The sequence below is a fragment of the Phycomyces blakesleeanus genome (genome assembly GCF_001638985.1).
Source record: "Phycomyces blakesleeanus NRRL 1555(-) unplaced genomic scaffold PHYBLscaffold_38, whole genome shotgun sequence".
Lineage (NCBI taxonomy): Eukaryota > Fungi > Mucoromycota > Mucoromycetes > Mucorales > Phycomycetaceae > Phycomyces > Phycomyces blakesleeanus.
In genome coordinates, this window is record NW_017265168.1 from 12808 (window position 1) to 36472 (window position 23665).

Consider the following 23665-nt stretch of genomic DNA (forward strand, 5'->3'; position numbering starts at 1 on the left):
TTTCTTTCTTTCTTTTTTTTTTTTTTGGTTTCTTTAACGCGTGTATTGCACTCGCCTGTTACTGAAAGAAAATAAAAAAGAGAATAGAGAAACCAAAAAAAAAGAAGTAAAATAAGAGGCACTTTGGTGACAGATTTGAACTCTATATATTACATATAGATTTTCACAGCTCTTCAAACAACAACAACAAAAAAGATAGTCTATTAATTGATTAGCTTTACGTATACCCTCACCCACCAAACTACTTTCATATCTGTCCGTAAACCCAAACCAAAACACAGCCAAAAGAAGAAGAAAAAGGGAAATCTTGCACAATGCTTGATGACGAAACTACCTTGGCTGCCACCTCAATGGTGCCAACAGGTGCACCTGCAGAGACATTGATTGTCTTCGATCATCGTCTACTACAAGAATATCTCGAGCAACTTCTTCCCTTGGTGCTCGATGCAGAGGTCTCTGACCTTGACAATACCATCTTCTCTTACCCAGACACCATTGAAAAATTCAAACGTTTTTCGAATGACCCTCAGAGCCCAGTCCTCTTCATCATGAAAGAAAAGGAAGGTGGCAAGGACGAAGGTAATAACAATAATAATAATTATATATATATACATATATATATATATATATATTAAAATTTTGAAAGGAAAAGCAAATTCTGTCAAAGCCTGTCAAATATAATAATAACAAGAAATGACATTCACACCATATTTATTTTTAATAATATTGTAGATGACGCTTCTCCTGCCGTGTACAGTTACAGTGCATCTCACGAAATCACTTATTTACCCACTCATGTCGGCTCACTTGCCATCATCAAGCGATTACCCACCCTGGATCCCTCTCGCCCACTCCAGAACCAACTCCAACTCATCAATCTGCCCGGTGCACCCCACGCAGGAGAACCCGGTCAGACGAGTGCCTACGAGTTCTTGCATTCCTACATCCATCTTGCCGTCAGCCCTTACTTCAATGCTTACGTCAACGCACGCCACGGTACAACCACCGACACCTCAAAGAGCAAAAACGAAGACAACAAGATGGGTGTTCCGATGGCCAAAAAGAAAATGGCCGAACTCGAACTCAGTTTACTCCATCTCCAACAAAACGTCGAAATCCCCGAAATTGCTCTCTCGATCCACCCAGTTGTCCAGAAAGCTGTAGACAAGTGTCGTGAGCAGAACAGACGTGTGACTGTAGAGTCGGTCGACCCGGCCCTCTTTTCAGACTCTTCATTCCTCAACAAACTTCAGGGCGACGTCAATGGCTGGATCAAGGAAATCCAAAAGGTCACCAAGATGTCCCGTGACCCGGCCAGTGGAACTGCAATCCAGGAGATCAACTTCTGGCTCAGCATGGAACGAGCTCTCGAGAAAATCGACGAGCAGCTCAAGAGCGACCAGATCACCTTGACCCTCGATATCCTCAAACACGCAAAGCGATTCCACGCAACCGTCAGTTTCATTGCCGATACCGGTCTCAAGGAGGGTATGGAACTTGTCCACAAGTACAACCAGCTCATGAAGGATTTCCCACTCAATGAGCTCTTGTCTGCAACTGATGTCGACAAGATTCGCGAATCCCTCGGATTGATTTTCGGTCATCTTAATAAGAAGCTCAAACTCTCGTAAGTATATCAATCAATCTATCAATTAATCAATATACTTATATATGTGTGTATGTGTATCTATCTATAAATTTTTTTTGGGATGTGTCTAGTCCTTACCCGATTCGCCGTGCTCTTCCACTTGTGGAGGCAATTTCGCGTGATCTCAACGATCAGTTACTCAAGGTACTCGGCAGTCGTCGTCTGATGTACATGGAATACGAGGACTTTGAGCGAACCACATCCGGGGCCGAAGCTGTGTTCCACACCTGGGATGACCTGATCAAAGAGTTCACAAACGTCGCCCGTGATGTGACCCGAAAGCGGTCCGAGAAATTCTTGCCTATCAAGATCAACCCGGCACACGCAAAGCTCCAAGAGCGAGTTACCTTTGTCCGTGCCTTCCGTAAACAGCACGAGCAGTTGCACCAAACCATCGTGCGAGTCATGACCAGCCCTCGTGCCAAAAAGTCCACTGTAGTGGTCGATGGCCAAGTTAAGATGACCATGGAAGAAGAGGAGAGCGTGAGTATCAGCGACATCAATGCCGTCGAGGAAGTCAAGCTTGCCTACGAGAGTGTCAAAAACATCGACGTTCTCGATGTCTCACCTGGTAAGGTTGATTATCAGTATATACATAATAGTTTTCAGTTTGCCGTTACAGGAAACACATGAATAGACGCACACGCACAACTATAATCATAATAGTCGCCATAGTCATAATTACCTTCATATTCATGATACTAATAATAATAGTGATGCTTATCATCATCATCATCATCATCATCATTCAGAGGGTACAGAGATCTGGGTTCAAGCAGAAACGGTGTACAATGAAAGAGTATCTCGAGTAGAGAATCAGATCATTGCCCGTTTGAGAGATCGTCTAGGTACAGCAAAGAGTGCCAATGAGATGTTCCGCGTCTTTTCAAAATTCAATGCCTTGTTTGTACGCCCCAAGGTAAGCTTCTTTTTTCTTCTTCTTTTGGCTTATATTTCAAAATAAAAATATTTTTACAAACCTACAAATACTTAACTATGATTATGATTATGATTATGATTATGATTACGATTATGATTATGATTTGAAATACCTATAGATCAGAGGTGCTATTCAAGAGTATCAGACTCAATTGATTGACAGTGTCAAAGAAGACATCAACAAACTGCACGACAAATTCAAGATGCAGTACCGTAACTCAGAGGCTTACCACATGGCCCAGTTGCGTGATCTGCCTCCTATTTCGGGTGCAATTATCTGGGCTCGCCAGATTGACCGCCAGCTGTCATTGTACATGAAGCGTGTTGAAGATGTACTTGGTAAAGGATGGGAACTTTATGCCGAGGGTCAGAAACTCCAGGTCGAGAGCAGCAGCTTCCGTAAAAAGCTCGACACTAGACTCACTTACGAGAACTGGCTCCAGGAGATCACCAAACGAGATCTTTCTGTTTCGGGACGTATCTTCGAAATTGCACGCAATCGAGTCCAAAAGAACGCTCTGCAGTTGGGTGTTAACTTTGATGGCCAGATCATCACCCTCTTCAAGGAAGTCCGCAATTTACTCTGGCTCAACTACCAGGTCCCACACACCATCTCCAACGTTGCCAAGGACGCCAAGCGAGTCTATCCTTTTGCTGTCAGTCTCATGGAAACCGTCCGGACTTTCTCCCAGACCGTCCACAAAGTCAACCGACACCCCGATGTCGCTACATTGGTTGCCGGATACCGCAACGAAGTCCATGTGATGATTACAAAGGGAATCAATCTGCGATGGGATTACTTTGTCAATACTTATGATGCCCATCACCGCCCGTTGTCTTACCTCACCGGCACTCCTCTCGATGCCCGTGAGAACCGACATGTGATGTTTGTGCGTGAGTTTGCCAACGTTGTCTCTGTATTCCAAGACAAGGTCGATGCTTTGATCGGCTACTATGACGATATTTCAAAGAGCACCGAGGAAATGAAGACCTGTCCTTACCAGGCAGAACGTTTCGAGGATGCCTTGGGTCGTATTCAGAAATTGGTTAGTAAAACAAATAACAAAAGAGAGACAAAAAAGCAACCCCAAATAGAAACGCAAATGCAATGTGTTGTAATCGTTTTACCGTTATTATTATTAACACATGCTAAAACCAAAAAACCACAATCCACAAACCACAAACAATAACCTAAACAATTTTTTTTGCTGTTATTAAGATCGATCGATTGAATCTCGAAAACTATTCTAACCTTGACCAATGGGTTGCCGGACTTGATAAACGTATCGAAACAGTTATGGTGGGTCGATTGAGACAAGCCATCAAGGCATGGATCAATAGCTTCTTGGGTATCAGCGAAGAGCTTGTTGTACCTGAAGTAAGCGCATCCAAGAGTAGACGCAAGCGCAAGACTGGTGGTGCTGGTGTTGGAAATGGCGGTCCGCGCGACAGCTCTGCACTCGAAGATGCAAAGTCTATTGCTGCTGCGGCTGCAGCTGCACAGAAATCCCCAGACGTCAAACCAGCTCTGCAGACCCTTGTGCACGAGATCCGAATCCGCAACCAGCTCATGTACCTCGACCCACCAATTGAGCAGGCCCGTGCTAGCTGGTGGTCTCAGCTCCACGACTGGCTGGCTGTTGTCTGTCACCTGTTGCGCATCCAGAGCTCCCGGTACGAGGGTGGTCTGAGTGTCAAGGACAACCCGAGCGTTGAGAAAACCTATGCCAGTCTGCTGACCCGCATGGGTGACGGCTCGCTCGAACACGCCTACCAGATCATTGAAGACAAGATCCGCCAGGTAGCCGACTATGTCAACATCTGGCTGCAGTACCAATCTTTGTGGGACTTGGAATCCAGTCATGTGTTCTCCATCCTCGAGGATGATCTCGTCAAGTGGCAGCAGATCCTGCTGGAAATCAAAAAGGCCCGTGGTACGTTTGATAATTCCGAGACCGAACAATCGTTTGGTCCCCTGGTGGTGGATTATGAACAGGTCCAGAGTAAGGTCAATCAAAAGTACGACCAGTGGCAAAAGGACATCCTTAACAAGTTCGGAAGCATGCTCGGTACCTCTATGCGTGACTTCCACGCCTCGGTATCCCAAGGCCGTTACGAACTCGAACAGCAATCGATCGAGAGCAACTCCACAGGCGAAGCTGTCACCTTTATTACCTTTGTCCAGGATCTCAAGCGCAAGGTCGCCAAGTGGAGTCAAGACGTCGAGCTCTTCAGACAAGGCCAAAAGACCCTCGAGCGCCAGCGTTTCCAGTTCCCCAATGACTGGGTCTATGTTGATCAGGTCGATGGCGAGTGGAGTGCATTCAATGAAATCCTCAGTCGCAAGAACAACGCAATTCAGGAACAAGTTGGTAAGTCAATCAATAATAGCATTTCCTTTAACATCATAAAAACACAGACACATACACATAAATGCATACATACATATCAAACTTATTCTTAAATAATTAATAACAATAAATTACTATGATTATCATTAGCTGGATTGCAGATGAAGATTGTTGCCGAGGACAAGGTGGTCGAATTGAAGATTCGTGACATCTGTGCCGAGTGGGAAAAAAGCAAGCCTGTCCAGGGAGACATCAAGCCCGATATTGCTACAAACACTCTCAGTATCTTCGAGGGCCGAGTTACACGTCTCAAGGAAGAATACGACATGGTCTGCCGCGCCAAGGAAGCTCTGGATCTCGAACAGACTTCCGAAGCTCGCTTGGAGCCTGTACTTGAGGAGTTGCGCGATCTCAAGTCGGTTTGGACTGCACTTGCACGTGTGTGGAAGTCGGTCTACGAGATCAGAGACACACCTTGGTCGTCTGTTGTGCCACGCAAGGTCCGCCAACACATCGATGGTCTGGTAAACTCGACCAAGGAAATGCCCAACCGTATGCGCCAGTATGCAGCCTACGAGTACGTCCAAGAGACCCTTCGCCAGCTTTTACGTGTCAATCCACTTGTTGGCGACCTCAAGTCCGAAGCGCTTCGTGAGCGCCACTGGCGCCAGATCTTCAAGACTCTCAGAGTCGAAGGACGCTTTACACTGGCCGAGATGACTATCGGTCACTTGTGGGATCTGGATCTCAAGCGTAACGAGATGGTGATTAGGGAAGTCATTCTGCAGGCTCAGGGTGAAATGGCCCTCGAGGAGTTCTTGAAACAAGTCAAGGAAACCTGGGCAAACTATGTCTTGGATCTCGTCAATTATCAAAACAAGTGTCGCTTGATCCGTGGCTGGGACGACCTGTTCAACAAGTCAAGTGAACACATCAGTTCTCTCACTGCAATGAAACTGTCTCCGTACTACAAAGTGTTTGAGGAAGACGCAGCATCCTGGGAGGACAAGCTGAACCGCGTCCATGTGCTGTTTGATGTTTGGATCGACGTTCAACGCCAATGGGTCTACCTGGAGGGTATCTTCAGTGGCAGTGCGGACATCAAGCATCTGCTCCCTGTCGAGACCTCGCGTTTCCAGAGCATCAACTCCGAGTTCTTGACGGTCATGAAAAAGGTCTACAAGTCTCCCTTTGTTCTTGATGTCCTCAACATCCCCAACATCCAAAAATCTCTTGAACGTCTGGCTGATCTTCTCAGCAAGATCCAAAAGGCTCTGGGTGAGTACCTTGAGCGTGAGCGTGCTTCGTTCCCTCGTTTCTACTTTGTCGGTGACGAAGATTTGCTTGAGATCATTGGTAACAGTAAAGACATCCTTCGTATCCAGAAGCATTTCAAGAAGATGTTTGCTGGTATCTCCAACATTCTGCTCGATGATGAACAGACAGTGATTTTGGGTATGGCCTCCAAGGAAGGCGAAGAAGTCATCTTCAAGAACCCGGTGTCCATCAAAGAGAACCCAAAGATTAACGACTGGCTTACCATACTCGAAAATGAAATGCGTGTCTCACTTGCACTGCTGCTTTCGGATGCCGTTGGTGAAAGTGAGACGATCTATAATGCCGAGCAGATGGACTCGAATGACTATCTGGCCTGGGTGGAGCGTTATCCCGCCCAGCTCGTTGTCTTGGCTGCCCAGATCACCTGGACCCACACCGTAGACAAGGCATTGATCTCGATGTCAGAGGGTGCTAATGACGATCAAACACCCCTCCAGCATTCGATTTCTTTGGTCGAGCGTAATCTCAACGTCTTAGCTGATGCTGTGCTTTTGGATCTCTCGGCAATCAAACGCCGCAAGTGCGAGCACCTGGTTACCGAGCTTGTGCATCAGAGAGATGTGACCCGTCAATTGCTCAATGACAAAGCTTGTTCGACCAAGGACTTCAACTGGCTTTATCAGATGCGTTACTACTTCAACCCTGCTGTTGAAAATCCCATCCACCGTCTGAGCATCAAGATGGCCAATGCTTCATTCTACTATGGCTACGAATACCTCGGTGTAGTCGATCGTCTGGTCCAGACACCGCTCACCGATCGTTGTTACCTAACTCTCACTCAGGCTCTTGAGCAGCGCTTGGGTGGTTCTCCATTCGGTCCTGCTGGTACAGGAAAGACCGAATCCGTCAAGGCTTTGGGTGTTCAGCTTGGCCGCTTTGTGCTTGTGTTCTGTTGTGACGAAACCTTTGATTTCCAAGCAATGGGTCGTATTTTCATTGGTCTCTGTCAGGTCGGCGCCTGGGGCTGTTTCGACGAGTTCAATCGTCTGGAAGAACGTATCCTGTCTGCCGTTTCTCAACAGGTCCAGACCATTCAGCTGGGTCTCAAGGAAGCCACCATCAACCCTAACCACGAGATTGAGCTGGTTGACCGCAATGTTAAGGTCAACACTGACACTGGTATATTTATTACCATGAACCCTGGTTATGCTGGTCGTTCAAACTTGCCCGACAACTTGAAGAAGCTTTTCAGAAGCATGGCAATGACCAAGCCCGATCGCGAGCTGATTGCCCAAGTCATGCTGTACTCCCAAGGTTTCCGTACCGCCGAAACTCTTGCTTCCAAGGTCGTACCTCTCTTCAATCTGTGTGCCGAACAGCTCTCACCTCAGTCCCATTATGATTTCGGACTTCGTGCGCTCAAGAGTGTGTTGGTGAGTGCCGGTAACCTAAAGCGAGATCGCCTGGCATCACTTCGTCAGGATATCGAGTCCGGAAAGTCAACCGATGCAGAGTATGTCACCATCTCTGAGCCTCTTCCTGAACAGCAACTCTTGATCTCCAGGTAAGAAATCATTTATATATGTATTATGAGGTTCTCAATATTCTTTTAATTTGTTTTGTATTTGACTTTAGTATCCGAGAGACAGTTGTGCCCAAGCTGGTAGCTGATGATATTCCTCTGTTGACAAGGTAAGAACTAGAATTAGATATTTTGATAATCCTTTGTTTTGCTTTTGTTTTTGTTTTCGTTTTTGGTTACTACGATCAAATACCTAACTTTTTTCTTCTTCTTTATATAAAACCCATCCTTTAGTCTTTTGGCTGATGTGTTCCCTGGTGTTCACTACGCCCCAGTTGATCTGGATAGACTTAAGACTGAGCTCAAGAAGGTCTGTGAGGAACGTCGTCTGGTGGCTGGAGATGCTTGGATGGAGAAGGTTATCCAACTGTACCAGATCCAGAACATTCATCACGGTTTGATGATGGTCGGTCCGTCTGGTTCCGGTAAATCATCGGCCTGGAAGACTCTTTTGACTGCTCTTGAGAGATGTGAGAATGTCGAAGGTATTGCGTACACCATTGACCCCAAAGCTATTCCAAAAGATGCTTTATATGGTACCCTTGACTCTACCACCCGTGAATGGACCGATGGTCTGTTTACCCACATTCTGCGTAAAATTGTCGACAATGTTCGTGGCGAGAGTCAAAAGCGCCATTGGATTATCTTTGATGGTGATGTCGATCCTGAATGGGTTGAGAACTTGAACTCTGTATTGGATGACAACCGTCTGCTTACACTGCCCAACGGTGAACGTCTCAACTTACCACCAAATGTCCGTATCATGTTCGAAGTCGAGACTCTTAAGTATGCTACATTGGCTACTGTCTCTCGTTGTGGTATGGTCTGGTTCAGTGAGGATGTAATCACTATGCCTATGATCTTCACCAACTATCTCGAAACTCTCCGCAATGTTCCAATGGATGAGATCGAAGAAGAAGGTCCCTCCCGTCGCCTGGCCGAGAACGATGATCTCGCATCAGTGTCGCCTAACATTGCCACTCAACGTGCAATTGCTGCCATTATGGTTCCTGATCTATCTGATGATGAAGGTCTTGTCGCCAAGTCACTCGAATTTGCTGCAACATTGGAGCACATCATGGACTTCACCCGCATGCGTGTCATGTCTACTTTCTTCTCGCTTTTGAACAAGACTGTTCGTAATGTGCTAGAGTACAATGCCCAACACCCCGATTTCCCCATGACCGGCGATCATCTTGAGGGCTACATCACCAAGCGTGTCATCTACTCTATCATTTGGAGTTTCTCTGGAGATACCAAACTTGACCTACGCACTGTCCTTGGCGACTTTGTACGATCTACCACTACCTACGAACTTCCTCCCGCCAGCAACAATTCTAGCATTATCGACTATGATATTGCTGTCAGCACTGGTCAGTGGGTACCATGGGAGTCCAAGGTACCTGTTATTGAAATCGAGACCCACAAGGTCTCTGAGGCCGATATGATTATTCCCACCGTCGACACCATCCGTCACGAAGAAGTCCTTTATTCGTGGTTGTCTGAACACAAACCTCTCATTTTGTGTGGTCCTCCTGGTTCCGGAAAGACAATGACTTTGTTCAGTGCTCTGCGCAAGCTTCCAGACATGGAGGTTGTTGGCCTCAATTTCTCCAGTGCCACCACCCCAGAATTGATCCTCAAGACCTTTGAGCAGCACTGTGAGTATCGCAAGACACCAAACGGTGTCATTCTGTCACCAACCATGATCGGTCGCTGGCTTGTTGTTTTCTGTGATGAAATCAACTTGCCCGCTACTGACAAGTACAATACTCAGCGTGTCATTTCGTACCTTCGTCAACTGGTCGAATACAATGGTTTTTGGCGTACATCTGACAAAGCTTGGGTTACTCTCGAGCGTATCCAGTTTGTCGGTGCCTGTAATCCTCCCACAGATCCCGGTCGTGTTCCTCTTTCACATCGTTTCTTGCGCCACGCTCCTCTGGTTATGGTCGATTATGCTGGACAGCTCTCGCTTATGCAGATTTACGGTACCTTTGCTCGTGCAATGCTTAAGGTGGTTCCCAATCTCCGTGGCTATGCTGAACCATTGACGGCTGCCATGGTCGAGCTGTACCTGGCTTCTCAAAAGCGATTCACACCCGATATCCAAGCCCATTATATCTATTCACCGCGTGAGTTGACTCGCTGGATTCGTGGTATTTACGAGGCTATCAAACCACTTGAAACCTTGACAGTTGAGGGTCTGGTACGTATCTGGGCGCATGAAGCCCTTCGTCTATTCCAGGATCGTCTGGTAGATGAGGAAGAACGTCGCTGGACAGACCAAATGATTGATTCCATTGCCTTGAGTCACTTCCCTGCTCTCAACCGCGAAGAAGCTCTTGAACGTCCCATCCTGTTCTCCAACTGGCTTTCCAAATTCTACATTCCTGTAGAGCGTGAGCAGTTGCGTGACTTTGCAAAGGCTCGTCTCAAGGTGTTCTATGAAGAAGAACTCGATGTCGCCCTTGTGTTGTTCAATGACGTACTTGAGCACGTACTCCGTATCGATCGTGTATTCCGTCAACCCCAAGGTCACTTGCTGTTGATTGGTGTGAGTGGTTCGGGTAAGACTACCCTCTCACGTTTTGTGGCCTGGATGAACGGTTTGAGTGTATTCCAAATCAAAGTTCACAACAAGTACACCGGTGCTGATTTTGATGACGATTTGCGTACTGTGCTGAGAAGAGCCGGTTGTAAGGGTGAAAAGATCTGCTTCATTATGGATGAATCCAACGTACTTGACTCCGGTTTCCTTGAACGTATGAACACCTTGTTGGCCAATGCTGAAGTCCCCGGTTTGTTCGAAGGTGACGAGTATGCCTCTTTGATGACTGCTTGTAAAGAGGGTGCTCAGAGAGATGGTTTGATGCTTGATTCTGGCGAAGAACTCTACAAGTGGTTCACTCAACAGGTCATGCGAAACCTTCACGTCGTTTTCACCATGAACCCTCCTCAAGGAGGTCTTGCTTCGCGTGCTGCTACTTCTCCTGCTCTTTTCAATCGTTGTGTACTTGATTGGTTTGGTGACTGGCCCGATCAGGCCTTTTACCAGGTCGGTATTGAGTTTACAAAGACACTTGACTTGGACGTCCCCAACTACTCTTCGCCTGTCAAGTTCCCCATCGCTTACCGCAATTTGCCCATTCCCCCATCTCATCGTGAAGCCGTGGTGAATGCGCTCGTCAGTGTTCACCAGTCTCTGTATGACATTAACGCAAAACTCAGTAAGCGACAGGGTCGTCACAACTATGCTACTCCTCGCCACTTCTTGGATTTCATCTCTCACTATGTTCGCTTGTACAACGAAAAGCGTGAAGATTTAGAAGAACAACAGCGCCATTTGAACGTCGGTCTTGAAAAACTTAAGGATACTGTCGTCAAGGTCGAGGAATTGCGCAAGAGCTTGGCTATCAAGAAGAACCAGCTTGAAGTAAAGAATGCACAGGCCAACGAAAAGATCAACCAGATGTTGGCTGATGAGAAGGAAGCCGAACAAAAGAAGGCTGTTTCTATTAAGATCCAAGCTGGATTGGAAGTCCAAAACAGAGTAAAGATATATAATATAGATATAATAAAAAGAGAGCGAAAGCAAGAATGGGCAAAGATATTTAACAATATTTTTTGTAGGAATTGCAAAAGCGTCGTACTGTCGTATTACACGATCTTGCTAATGCCGAACCCGCTGTTGCAGAAGCTAGAAAGAGTGTCAGCAGTATTAAACGTCAGCACTTGACTGAAGTCCGTTCCATGGGTAATCCCCCAGAAGCCGTCAAATTGACCATGGAGTCTGTATGTACCATGTTGGGACACAAGATTGATAGCTGGAAGACTGTCCAGAGTGTTATTCGTCGTGATGATTTCATCACTAGCATTGTCAACTACAACACCGAAGGCCAAATGACCAAAAACATGCGAGAATTCATGCGTAGAAACTACCTTAACAATCCTGCATTTGAATATGATACCGTCAACCGTGCCTCTACCGCATGCGGTCCCCTTTGCAAGTGGGTCTATGCTCAGGTCACTTACTCTGACATCCTTGACCGTGTTGGTCCTCTGCGTGAGGAAGTGAACCAACTCGAGATTAGTGCAGAGGAGAGCGAGAGAAAGGCTGCTGAGATCGAGAAGATGATTCTGGATCTTGAGACCAGTATTGCTCGTTACAAAGATGAATATGCCGCACTCGTAGGTGAGACTCAGTTGATCAAGGCTGAGATGGATCGTGTAAAATCCAAGGTCGATCGCAGTGTTACACTTCTCAGCAGTCTGTCTTCCGAAAAGGTCCGTTGGGAAACTGCCAGTCAGGCATTCGAGAGCCAGATGGGCACCATTGTTGGTGATGTAATTCTTGCCGCTGCCTTCTTAGCATACGGTGGTTACTTTGATCAGCAGTATCGTGAGATCCTCATGCTCAAGTGGACCGATCACCTTATGTCCGCCAATATTCAGTTCAAGCAAGATGTATCACTTACCGAGTACCTCTCAACTGCCGACGATCGTTTGTCTTGGCAAGCCAATTCGCTTCCAGCTGATGCACTTTGTATTGAAAACGCCATTATGCTTAAGCGCTTCGACCGTTATCCACTTGTCATCGATCCATCTGGTCAAGCAACCAATTTCTTGATTAACGAGTACAAGGATCGCAAGATTACCGTCACTAGTTTCCTCGACGACGCATTCATCAAGAACCTTGAGAGTGCTCTTCGTTTCGGTAACCCTATATTGATTCAGGATGTTGAGCATCTAGATCCCATCTTGAATCCTGTGCTTAACAAAGAATTGCGTCGTACTGGTGGTCGTGTGCTGATCCGACTCGGAAACCAGGATATCGATTTCTCACCCTCGTTCACTCTCTTCCTGTCTACGCGTGATCCTTCTGTCAACTTTGCTCCCGATATTTGCTCGCGTGTGACATTTGTCAATTTCACTGTTACTCGAGGAAGTTTGCAGAGTCAGTGTCTTAACAAGGTTCTCAAGGCTGAACGTCCTGATGTTGATCAGCGTCGTAACGATCTGACTAAGCTTCAAGGTGAATTCCAATTGAAGTTACGCCACCTTGAAAAGTCATTGCTTCAGGCTCTCAATGAATCAAAGGGTAACATCTTGGATGATGACAAGGTGATCGAAACTCTTGAGACTCTCAAGAAGGAGGCTGCCGAAATTACACGCAAGGTTGATGAGACCAATGTGGTTATGTACGAAGTCGAGCAAACAACTGCTGTGTACACCCCTCTCGCCCATGCCTGTAGTTCAATCTTCTTTGTGATGGAACAATTGAACTCTATCCACCACTTCTACCAATTCTCGCTTGATTTCTTCTATGAAATCTTTGAGTATGTCTTGCACGCAAATCCTAACCTAAAGGGGGTAACTGATCCAAATGAGCGTCTGACAATCCTGTCTCGAGACTTGTTCTCGGCTGCTTACAAGCGTGCATCGCGCACACTTCTTCATGAAGACCACACTATGTTTGCCGTCTTGCTTTGCCAAATCCGTATTCGAGGTGCACAAGAAAACGTTGATGAGACTGAATACGATTTCTTGCTTAGCGGTGGTGAAGTTGTAGCTGGCTCTTCGATTACTGCTGTTGGAATGGGACTGCCATCATTTGTTACAGACGAAATGGCTCAAAAGACCAGAGAATTCATGACTCTTGACTGCTTCCGTGGTTTGTCAGAGCACATCAAATCCCATGACATTGAATGGAGACAATTCCTACAGAATGCTCAACCCGAGACTGTTGTTCCTATGTTCTGGCCTTCTGCTGGCATTAACCGTAAGTAGCAGTGGAGAAAATTAACCAATATATATATATATATATATAGAAATTTTCTGTATTAGGAAACTAATGTGGAGTGTTTATAGATACTGTCGATGCTGTCAGAAAGATGTTGATCATCAAGTGCTTCCGTCCTGACCGTCTTATTCCTGCCGCTACAATCTTTGCTTCTGAGATTTTCTATCCTGACTTTGCCAATTCCGGTGAACTTAACTTGCAGATGATCGTAAATAATGAGGTCGACAGCAGTACCCCTCTTGCTCTGTGCTCTGTACCCGGTTATGATGCCAGTTATCGTGTTGACAATCTGGTTACAGAATCAAACATGCGATGTACTTCTGTTGCCATGGGTTCCGCTGAAGGTTTCACACTTGCCGACCAAGCCATTTCACTTGCTATCAAGACTGGTAACTGGGTTATGCTTAAGAACGTGCATCTTGCACCTTCGTGGCTCGGACAACTCGAGAAGAAGCTGCACAGCATGAAACCCCACCGTAGTTTCCGTCTCTTCTTGACCATGGAGACCAATCCCAAGGTTCCTGTAAATCTTTTGCGCATGTCCCGTATTCTTATGTTCGAACCTCCTCCGGGAATCAAGGCTAACTTGCAAGAATCTCTTCGCAGTATTCCTCCTTCGCGTCTCTCTCGGGGTCCTACCGAAAGAGCCCGCCTTTACTTTATGCTGGCCTGGCTTCACGCTGTGGTACAAGAGCGTCTGCGCTATGTTCCATTGGGTTGGACCAAGGTGTATGAATTCAACGATTCTGATCAGGATTGCGGTCTGAATACCATTGACAACTGGCTCGAAAGTGCAGCTGGAGGAAGAGCCAATATTTCTCCGGACAAGATTCCATGGGACGCCATTCGTTCTCTTCTTAAACAAAGTATTTATGGTGGACGTATTGATAACGAATATGATCAACGTTTGTTGGACTCCTTTGTCAACACTTTGTTCAGCCATCGTTGTTATGATCTCGACTTTGAGGTTGTTAAAGCCAGTGGAGAAGACGAAGAATCTCTTGTTGTACCAGAAGGTACCAAGATGGAACACTTCATGGACTGGGTTAACAAGCTGCCTGATCGTGAGCCCCCAACCTGGCTTGGTTTACCCGGAAATGCCGAGCGTGTGCTGTTGACCCTTAAGGGTAACACTTTGCTGTCCAAGGTCCGCAAGATGAAGAGCACCAGCGATGACGACGAAGTGGCCTTCACTCAGGATACTTCTTCTCAGTCAACCAACTCTCAACAACCTGCTTGGATGCGTACACTTCATACTTCTATTTCTGGTTGGTTGAGCGTTCTGCCCGAGAACATCCGTGTTTTGCAACGCGACACTACTGGTATCATGAACCCTCTATTCCGTTTCTTCGAGCGTGAAAACCAGATTGGTCGTAGCTTGTTGCGTACTATCCGCGAAGATCTTTTGTCACTCCAAAAGGTGTGCAGCGGTGAACTTAAGCAAACCAATCATTTGCGTCAATTGATGGACTGGCTCAATAAGGGTCTGATTCCAGACCACTGGAAACGATACAAGGTCCCCAAGAATATTTCCCTGAATGTTTGGATAGCTGATCTTAAGTTGCGTCTGGCCCAAGTTGAAGGTATTGCTCAGGAACCCTCGTTCGATAAGTGTGAAGTTTGGATCGGAGGACTGTTCATCCCTGAGGCCTATGTTACGGCCACGCGACAAGCTACTGCTCAACGCAATAAGTGGTCCCTTGAAGAGCTTGTATTAGAGGTTGATATTGGTCAGAGACTTGAGTCGAACGCAAATCTGGGAGAGTACATTGTCCGTGGAATGCGTATGGAAGGTGGTGAATGGCGTGGTGATGAAGTTTGCTTGACATCAGAAGCCAGTACCAAATTGCCCAAGACTCAGTTGCGATGGATTAAGAATGTGAAGAAGGATACAAGTGGACTGGTTTCTCTACCTGTGTACTTGAATGCCGACAGATCAGATCTTTTGTTTACAATCAATGTAAAGGCTAATGCAGAGGAGAAGGATAGAATTCCCCAGAGAGCTGTTGCCCTTGTTATTTCATTCTAGTACAAATGAATATTTAAAATCTCGGCAATCTTTGTAATTGCATAGTAAATAAAGAGACATATTCTTGAAAATAATTTATTTATTTATTGGCTGTAAATATATATATGCCAAAACGTATTGATCGGCATATTGCAGAAAAAGATTTGCTTGGAAAATATATTACTTAGATACGGTGTTACTATTGGCATGTGTGTACATTGCAAACAAAATATTTTAAACTATTATTATATCAGTAGTAAAATATTGGTATACTATGTAATATATCCACTATTCTACTTTGAAGAATTGTTTATTAAAAAAGAATCATTTTGATCGAAATAACAAAATAACTCCAAAAAATCAGCTTAAAGTCAAAACGGGTTAAGAGAAGTGTTTCTTTACACTTATTTAGTCTGGTGCAGTACATTAATATCCACCATTTCAACTTTGTTTGACAAGGATTGCTTAAATGTTGATCAAATAATCCTATTTTTTCCACTCTAAAAAAACCATTTACTAATGAAAAGTGGCTATTTCCACCAACAAAATACATTTTAATGCCAATTTTTTCTCAGAGCATGCACCTTCAAAAAAATTGAAAACTTTTTTATTTTTTCTACTAAGTAAAGCTTTGTATAAAGTAAGTTAATGACGTCCAGCTTTTGTTTGACCAGCAACAGACAAATATTCATGGATATACTGCTAGATTTAAAAATGACAATATCGGTATTTCCACCACTATATGGTGTGTTTTAAATGTCCGGCAGTAAAGATATGTGCCTCAAAAGTACTCGCCACTGTGCGATGACAGGTTTTGTAATAATTGACTGTATGATGTGTATTTCTAATATTATATAAGCCCGTACTGATAGTTATCTGAATTTTTATGCTTTTTCCAAATAAAAAACAAAAATCCTTTAGACTTTCCATTCTATTTTTTTTGTCTAATTTTAAGGCCTTGTTCAGCAGAATTTCAAAAAATTAAAGACTGTTGAAGTAGACCTTTGATGGAAATCTATATCAGAGTTTAATACCACATTATGTTTCTATTATATCAAAGCGTTTAATGTATAATAAGAACGTTTCTCCTAAATAGCTACTAGCTTATATTAGTGTTTATTGTACATTGTAATAATTGTATCTTGATCCACCTACAAACTGTCTAGCACTACCAATAGTTTTTGTGCATTTTAAGCGCATTGAGCACTGATTACACGTGACTTAACCAATGACGTGCAGAGGTACTAGTCAGAGTGGACGCGTCACTTTATACTTGAGAGTGAAGAGAGAAAGGGGGGAGAACTTCCTTATCCTTATCCCGCGATCACTTTTTTTAACCTACAATGGATCGCATTCACCGTTTATTTGGATCAACTGGCGCCGGAATGGGACAGGTACCACTGATTGATCTCACCTTAAAGGCATCCTGGCCAGGGCACCATATAACCAATACTCGTTTTTTGAAATTTCTGTTCAGGGCATGCAGCCTGCCACAGATTCACCCACCGTCGATAATGCTGAGATGGTGTACATCTCTTCGCTTGCACTATTGAAGGTAGACAGAATACTACGACCTCACAGAATTTTTGTCTAACCAACACAATTGTCCTATTACATGCATAGATGCTTAAGCATGGTAAGAATCTGGACTATAGGGATACTATAATTGCACAGAGTTTTAGGATTCGGCATTGAGCTAGAGGTGTATGCATGTGTGTTTTTAGGTCGTGCTGGTGTTCCTATGGAGGTTATGGGTTTGATGCTTGGAGAGTTTGTTGATGATTACACTGTACGCGTCATCGATGTTTTTGCTATGCCTCAAAGTGGAACTGGTGTCTCTGTTGAGGCCGTTGACCCAGTATTCCAGACAAAAATGTTGGATATGTTGAAGCAGACCGGAAGGTACACGACGGCTATTAAGGTAGAGGTATTCTTGGAGGTTAATTAAGTGTTTATGTTTAGACCCGAGATGGTTGTTGGCTGGTATCATTCCCATCCTGGTTTTGGATGTTGGTTGTCGAGTGTAGATATCAACACACAACAGGTAAGAAAAAATTGTGTTGTGTGATCTGTGTATATGTGTGCCTGTCATTAGATTTACTAACAATTATTTTAGAGTTTCGAGCAATTGAACCCTCGTGCCGTCGCTGTTGTCGTTGATCCAATTCAGTCCGTTAAGGGCAAGGTTGTCATTGACGCTTTCCGCCTTATCAACCCTCAGACAGTTATGCTTGGCCAAGAACCTCGTCAGACTACTTCAAACATTGGTCATCTCAACAAACCTTCTATTCAAGTAATCATATTAATGTTTAGATTATTTATTTCGTCAAAAACAAATGTACAGGGTCTAATATTTGTGAAAAATAGGCATTGATCCATGGGTTGAACAGACATTATTATTCTATTGCCATTAACTATAGAAAGAATGAGCTTGAAGAGAAGATGTTGCTGAACTTGCACAAGAAGAACTGGACTCATGGTCTTACTTTGGAAAACTTTACTGAGCATACTGAAGTTAATGAGAAGAGTGTCAAGGTAAAAATCTCTGGTAGATAAGCATTATACATAATACTTACATGCTCTTTTGTATCAACTACAGAGAATGTTGAGTTTGGCTGAATCATACAATAAGTCTGTTCAGGAAGAGCTTACAATGACACCTGAACAGCTGAAGACACGGCATGTCGGAAAGCAGGATCCTAAACGCCACTTGGAAGAAACTGTTGAGAGTGTGATGGGTAACAACATTGTCATGGCATTAGGAACAATGATTGATAGTGTCAGTTTCTAAGAGTAAAAATAAAAATATAAACTCAGAATAAACATATATCTATCATCATCATTTTTTATCCTAGAAGGACCAATAATACCAATAATATCTTTTTTTATAAAAAAAAAGTTATATGTGATTTATTTATTTACAAGTTGAATTTTTATTTTTTTATTTTTCAATACAACAACATCTGGTACGTGTAAATTTTAACCTCTTTAAACACGAAAGTATTCTTTATAAAGGAAAGGACAGGGTAGCAAATTGTGTAAAAGTATGATATTATTAGCAGTCAAATTCTGGTTTTTTTTTTATACATATAAAAAAAAATAGACTTTAATAAATAATTGCATATTATGTCTATGATGATGCTTATTAACTTTTTGTAGCTTACATATACATAACAATTATATTTTATGTGATTGGATAGAATGGAAAGAAATGGGACAGAAAAGAAGATGATTTAATATAGGACACTCTGCCAGATTGTAAAAATATAAATTGATCAGCGTAGATAAATAAGTCCAAAGTTATACAACGCCAATGATAGTAGTGTATGGCGTCTTTTTTGTTTTGTTTTGTTTTTTTTTTGTTTAAAAAGAATCTTTATCTAAAGCGTACATAAAGATTTACCTATGAAAAAATAAGTATAATTAATTAATTAATATTTGTAACTTTTAAATAATGGCTTATTTATAACTTACCACTAGTGCAGTTATTAAAAGAATACATAATACAGCGGGACCCCAGACATCGTCATAGCGACCCTCGATGCGATTGGTAATCATCCTGTGTTGAATTACATTAGTCAATTAATTATGTTTTCAATATAGCTTTTTTTTTCGTACCATGATCGTTTCTCGAAGCGGTACAAGGCGTAGGCTGCAACTGCCGTAGCCAATCCTATGAGAGCTCCGCCTACTGCACGGGAAACATGATCTCCAAAGTTCAATAAACTGAGAGCAACAGTAAGAAGTAAGGCTGAGAACTGGAGCCAGGATATAAAAGTACGCTCATTTGCAAAAAATACTTTAGGCTCCACCTTCATCTTTTTTTGTTTCTTTGGCTTTTCGCTAGAAGATTCGCTTGCTTGTGGTGCACTTGTTTCTTCCTTCGTCGGTTTTGACATGGGAAGTAAGGCTGAATATGGATCGTTTATCTTATTTAGCCATCCTTTCTTTTTACTTGCATCTGAGTGTGTGTTTAAGAGTTAGAATCAGCGTTAGACCAAGGTATTTATAATATACATATGTCTATATCGATAAACTAACCTTGATTAGCAGACTCCATTGGCATATCAACGGAAACATGGTGACGGTTATACTTTTTTTGAAATGAGCCTGCGCTTACTTGTCTACCAAGCGTACGTGCTTCAGAAGAAGTAGAAAGTAAGGTTGTGACTTGATCACTTTGATTGCTTATTTGGTCTTGCTCTACATCTATAGTTAGGTTCTGTGCCCTTTCTTTCTCTTCTATCATTGCCCGACGATAACGACCATCAATAAGAGGTTTGAAACTGCGGGATCTTGTTAAGCCTGAATTCTCTGCTCGGGGTTTTCGTATATCCACATTGAGCTCAGATAGCCACCACGGTAGCAGTGGGAGACGATCGTGATAAAAATGAGCTGCACCATGAAGGTATTTTGAGAAACGAGGGACTTCATGGACCAGGTGGGATTCCAGTAAAGAAGTGAGCCAAGCAGGTGGCTCTTGGCCGAGATGGGTTTGGAGTTTCGTTTCTAGGACTGCAAAAGGGAAACGCAAAATATCCTTTTCTGGGACATAAGAGAATGGATAGTCAATGCCAACATCGGTACGACGCCAGTTAGGACGTTGTCTCTGGCAGCTTTCAGTGTATATGTGGTCTTCTCTTATAAATGTGAGGTCAGTATCAAGCGATACTCGTACTCTCTGATCTCCCGGAAGCTGGAATGCTGTGCGATTATAAAATGCTCTGAGCATAGGCTGTATCCCCTTTTCTTTTAAAGACGTTTGTATGCCTTGTGCAATAAATTGGACATCTTTGACAGCTTCTGGATTCGTGCCTTTTCTGCGTAATTCGTTCGCTATTGAGTCTGCAGTAAGTCTTCCTAGTGTGTAATTGTTCACTTGGTTCTCTTTAAGCCTAAAACGGTCCTTGACGGAGGCACCATCAAGCCAAGGTGCATGATGTGTTTTGCGCTCAATAAAAATGTCCTGGGATTCCATAGGCCCGTACCTGATTAAAGGAGTTAAAATAAATGATAAGATGTGAAATTATCTTTATGCATCTTATGTGTTTACCATCTGTATCGTATTGCTTCTGCTCCTTCATCACGTTGAAGACGGCCAGTGTAGAGATCAAAGTTTGAGTTTTCAAAATAAATACTAGATATTGCTGAGTCTGAAGCTTCCCATTGTTTGTTCTTATCGAAGATCAACACAGGCAAGTGTAACATGATGATTGCTTTGACTTCGGTTACATTGTCAGGGTGGATCCAGTATTTTGCTGTGGCACGTTCAAATGCATTTTGGTTGCCACCTGCAGCTGAATTCCCTATATGTTTTTCTCCTCGGTTCCGACAAATATCATGAAGAGCAGATATGTATATGATTGCTACATCAAATCGTTGTTTATCAAGTGGTTTACTTCGCAAAGTCTGTACATAATCCTGCTTCAAATTTAACTGCGTCCATTTGTCGTGCTTCTTCAATATCTTTTGAATTGCGGTGAAATTTACACGTGTGAACTTTGAGAGATCATTGACGTCAAAGAGGATTTCAGTTAATGTTTCGTCCATCAAGCCATAGTTCATATCTGGGGATGCAGAGGCACTTTCTTGTAGTGCATTGATGGTGCGCTCACAGTAGAGTATACGAGCATCAATTTCTGACAATTTTGCATTGATGAAATCATAGACTTTTGTGAGTTCATTATCCAATAGACCAATAAAATCATCCTCATCCCGTCTTGTCCAGCCATGATGAGTTTGACGTGTCTTGAGTTCTTGTTTCAGCAAATCGTAGGCAATATAAGACAAACGCCATGGAGTGAAAATGTTATGCTGTAACTCGAGTCCGTATTTCATAAGCTAAGATGAAAGATGATATTGATGAGATCAAAAAGAAGTGAAGAAAGGCATGAACCATGGCTGCTTTTATAAGATTGAATTTAATATCTGTGAGGCACTTTTGATTTTCTGATTTTTTTTTTAAAGTTTTCTTTAGGCAGACTGCGCTCTATTGCAATACTGAGTGATAGAATTAGTTTAAAAAGGAGTTTGATCAGGGACTCTCTTGGCTATTTGGCTATTTGGCTTTTTTTGGGATCTTTACTATCATTCCATCACTTTATTATGGCTACGTTCTTGCTCATGTTAACGGTTCCTTGATTCAAAATAAAGGCTATCCAGAGCTATACACTGATGTTCAACGTGCCCTTGTACATCTATACACATCTATTCCCATGCTGAGCTGCATATTTCCTATATATCCAATCACAAGAAACAAATGTGGGCCATCAGACACCACGCAAACTTCTATAACAAGCTTCGTTAGAGCGCCCCTTCCTTCCCCCCCTTTACTCTCCCCCTTCTTTTATTGGGTTAGAAAGAAGCACAAAGTTGAGCTAATGGCGGCAAGAGAAAACTAGAGTAGCCCGATTGACTGTAGAGAATAAACTTGTCCAGATGTGTGAAAGAAAAGGAAAGCTTTTTGCATCTCCTGCATGTTAAAAAGAAAAGCACACACACATACATACACGCACACACCAATAATCTTTTCTTCTTCTTTTTATTATAAAACTGGCATCGTGTGTTACCTTTGTCTGATCGTGTGTGTATTGCTTTTACATATTAATAAAAGCTATAAATTAGCCTGGAAACCATTGTCTTTCTGAGAATTTTGTATAATTTGGGGTTATTTTACTTTTTATAAAACTAAGGCTTTCGTGTTTGCACGATACACATGCATAGTTTTATAATTTATTTATTTATTTATTTATACCAAAAGCACAACGTACAGTTATATAGGCTGAATTGGTCAAAAATGATTGGGTACCCTAGGAAAGTCATCAGTGGCGCCAGACGTCTTTCCCCTTTGTACCGTAAGATACAATTGACATGAAAAGGAGATTGACCACTAAATTAAAAAGCGGCCGTTTTCTCTATGCTTATCTGAATACTTGGATACCAAACAGTAATTTGATCTGGCTAAATATTAGATATAGTAGCGGACTAATATAATCATGGTTCCAGAGTATATTCGCATCAAGTTTGAACGAACTTTCCTTTTAGAAGTTGATATCACAATGCGTTTTGAGTGCCGTCTTTCTGCACGGATTCCAGTGCCTTATTCTATGGACCTAACTTTAACGAGAGTACATAATGCATGCTACATCATAATGGTGCATTTGAACGCAAAAGAGCCTGAGGAGTATTTGAATCGTGTGGCATTCTTCAATGTTAAATTTATTATTTTTGGTGAGTGAAATAACAAACAGGCAATGCTACATACACTCCTTTGGCTGATCAAGCTTGTGCTCACTGATCATTTGGCGGTCTCAAGACTATATATAAATTATCTAAGCTTACACTTTTAGAACGGTTAGGGGGGGGGGGGGGGTCCTTCTTAAATAATGTGTACATATCAAGATTGTCTGGATCTTGGTCGCAAGTATTGCATACAAGTACTCACATACATTTGCAGATAAGATGGTATTGGTATTGGTATTTGATTCAAGAATAGAGTATGTATAGATATATAGATATATATATATGCAAGTGTAGTGATTTGGGCTATTTTTATTACGAATGTTATTTTATTTTAAGAAATGATACACATCTGTATACTCACACTTCAACAAGTAATGGCTGCTTAGTGGCGTAGAAGCAGCAACATCCCAGGACTGGGATTAACCCACTGGATATGCGATATACAACCTTGTTGTAAATATGATTGTGGTTTTAATCACAAATATCTGTAATACAAAATGCCTCATAAAAAACACAAAATAATAAGAGAATTAAGTAATTCTTAGTTAACTTTTAGGCATATTTTTTTATTGTGAAAACTCTATTAAAATATGGTTTTTTAAGGCTGAGTCAAATATATAAGATTTGTATATTTAGTTTTTTGTATTCACATCAAGTATTCGTGTTCCTTTTGGTAATATTGGCACTGTTGTTATGGTAAATGGAAATGGGACCTTTATATATATATACTTTCTAACAGTTTTCTCTTTTGGTTTGCTCAAGGAACAAATGCACTCCTGACACTCAAGGCACAATTATAGACCTGAAATAATGC

The 23665-nt window shown here is 42.8% G+C and overlaps 4 protein-coding genes across 4 annotated transcripts; 3 read left to right on the top strand and 1 right to left on the bottom strand.

The window, feature by feature from the left end:
• Positions 1–350: 350 nt before the first annotated feature.
• Positions 351–15706, top strand: PHYBLDRAFT_42477 (hypothetical protein; the record flags this gene model as incomplete). Its single annotated transcript, XM_018440179.1, has 13 exons — positions 351–579; positions 733–1627; positions 1720–2086; positions 2126–2219; positions 2401–2567; positions 2707–3633; positions 3807–3953; positions 4062–4959; positions 5089–7780; positions 7852–7908; positions 8033–11351; positions 11432–13580; positions 13670–15706. 13 exons carry the CDS (start codon positions 351–353, stop codon positions 15628–15630), a joined length of 13902 nt encoding a protein of 4633 aa, XP_018284151.1. The 3' UTR covers positions 15631–15706.
• Positions 15707–16952: 1246 nt separating this feature from the next.
• PHYBLDRAFT_119476 (hypothetical protein) lies at positions 16953–18400 on the top strand (the record flags this gene model as incomplete). The annotated part of the gene is made up of 8 exons (XM_018428684.1): positions 16953–17003; positions 17096–17164; positions 17233–17245; positions 17334–17511; positions 17572–17653; positions 17726–17902; positions 17977–18144; positions 18209–18400. The coding sequence occupies 8 exons, from the start codon at positions 16953–16955 to the stop codon at positions 18398–18400; spliced, it is 930 nt and encodes a 309-aa protein (XP_018284152.1).
• Positions 18401–19068: 668 nt separating this feature from the next.
• On the bottom strand, positions 19069–21447 carry PHYBLDRAFT_119443 (hypothetical protein; the record flags this gene model as incomplete). The annotated part of the gene is made up of 4 exons (XM_018428682.1): positions 19069–19168; positions 19228–19570; positions 19747–20597; positions 20663–21447. The coding sequence occupies 4 exons, from the start codon at positions 21445–21447 to the stop codon at positions 19069–19071; spliced, it is 2079 nt and encodes a 692-aa protein (XP_018284153.1).
• Positions 21448–22405: 958 nt separating this feature from the next.
• PHYBLDRAFT_175411 (hypothetical protein) lies at positions 22406–23651 on the top strand (the record flags this gene model as incomplete). Its single annotated transcript, XM_018437483.1, has 5 exons — positions 22406–22463; positions 22615–22820; positions 23011–23105; positions 23455–23547; positions 23591–23651. The coding sequence occupies 5 exons, from the start codon at positions 22406–22408 to the stop codon at positions 23649–23651; spliced, it is 513 nt and encodes a 170-aa protein (XP_018284154.1).
• Positions 23652–23665: the final 14 nt, after the last annotated feature.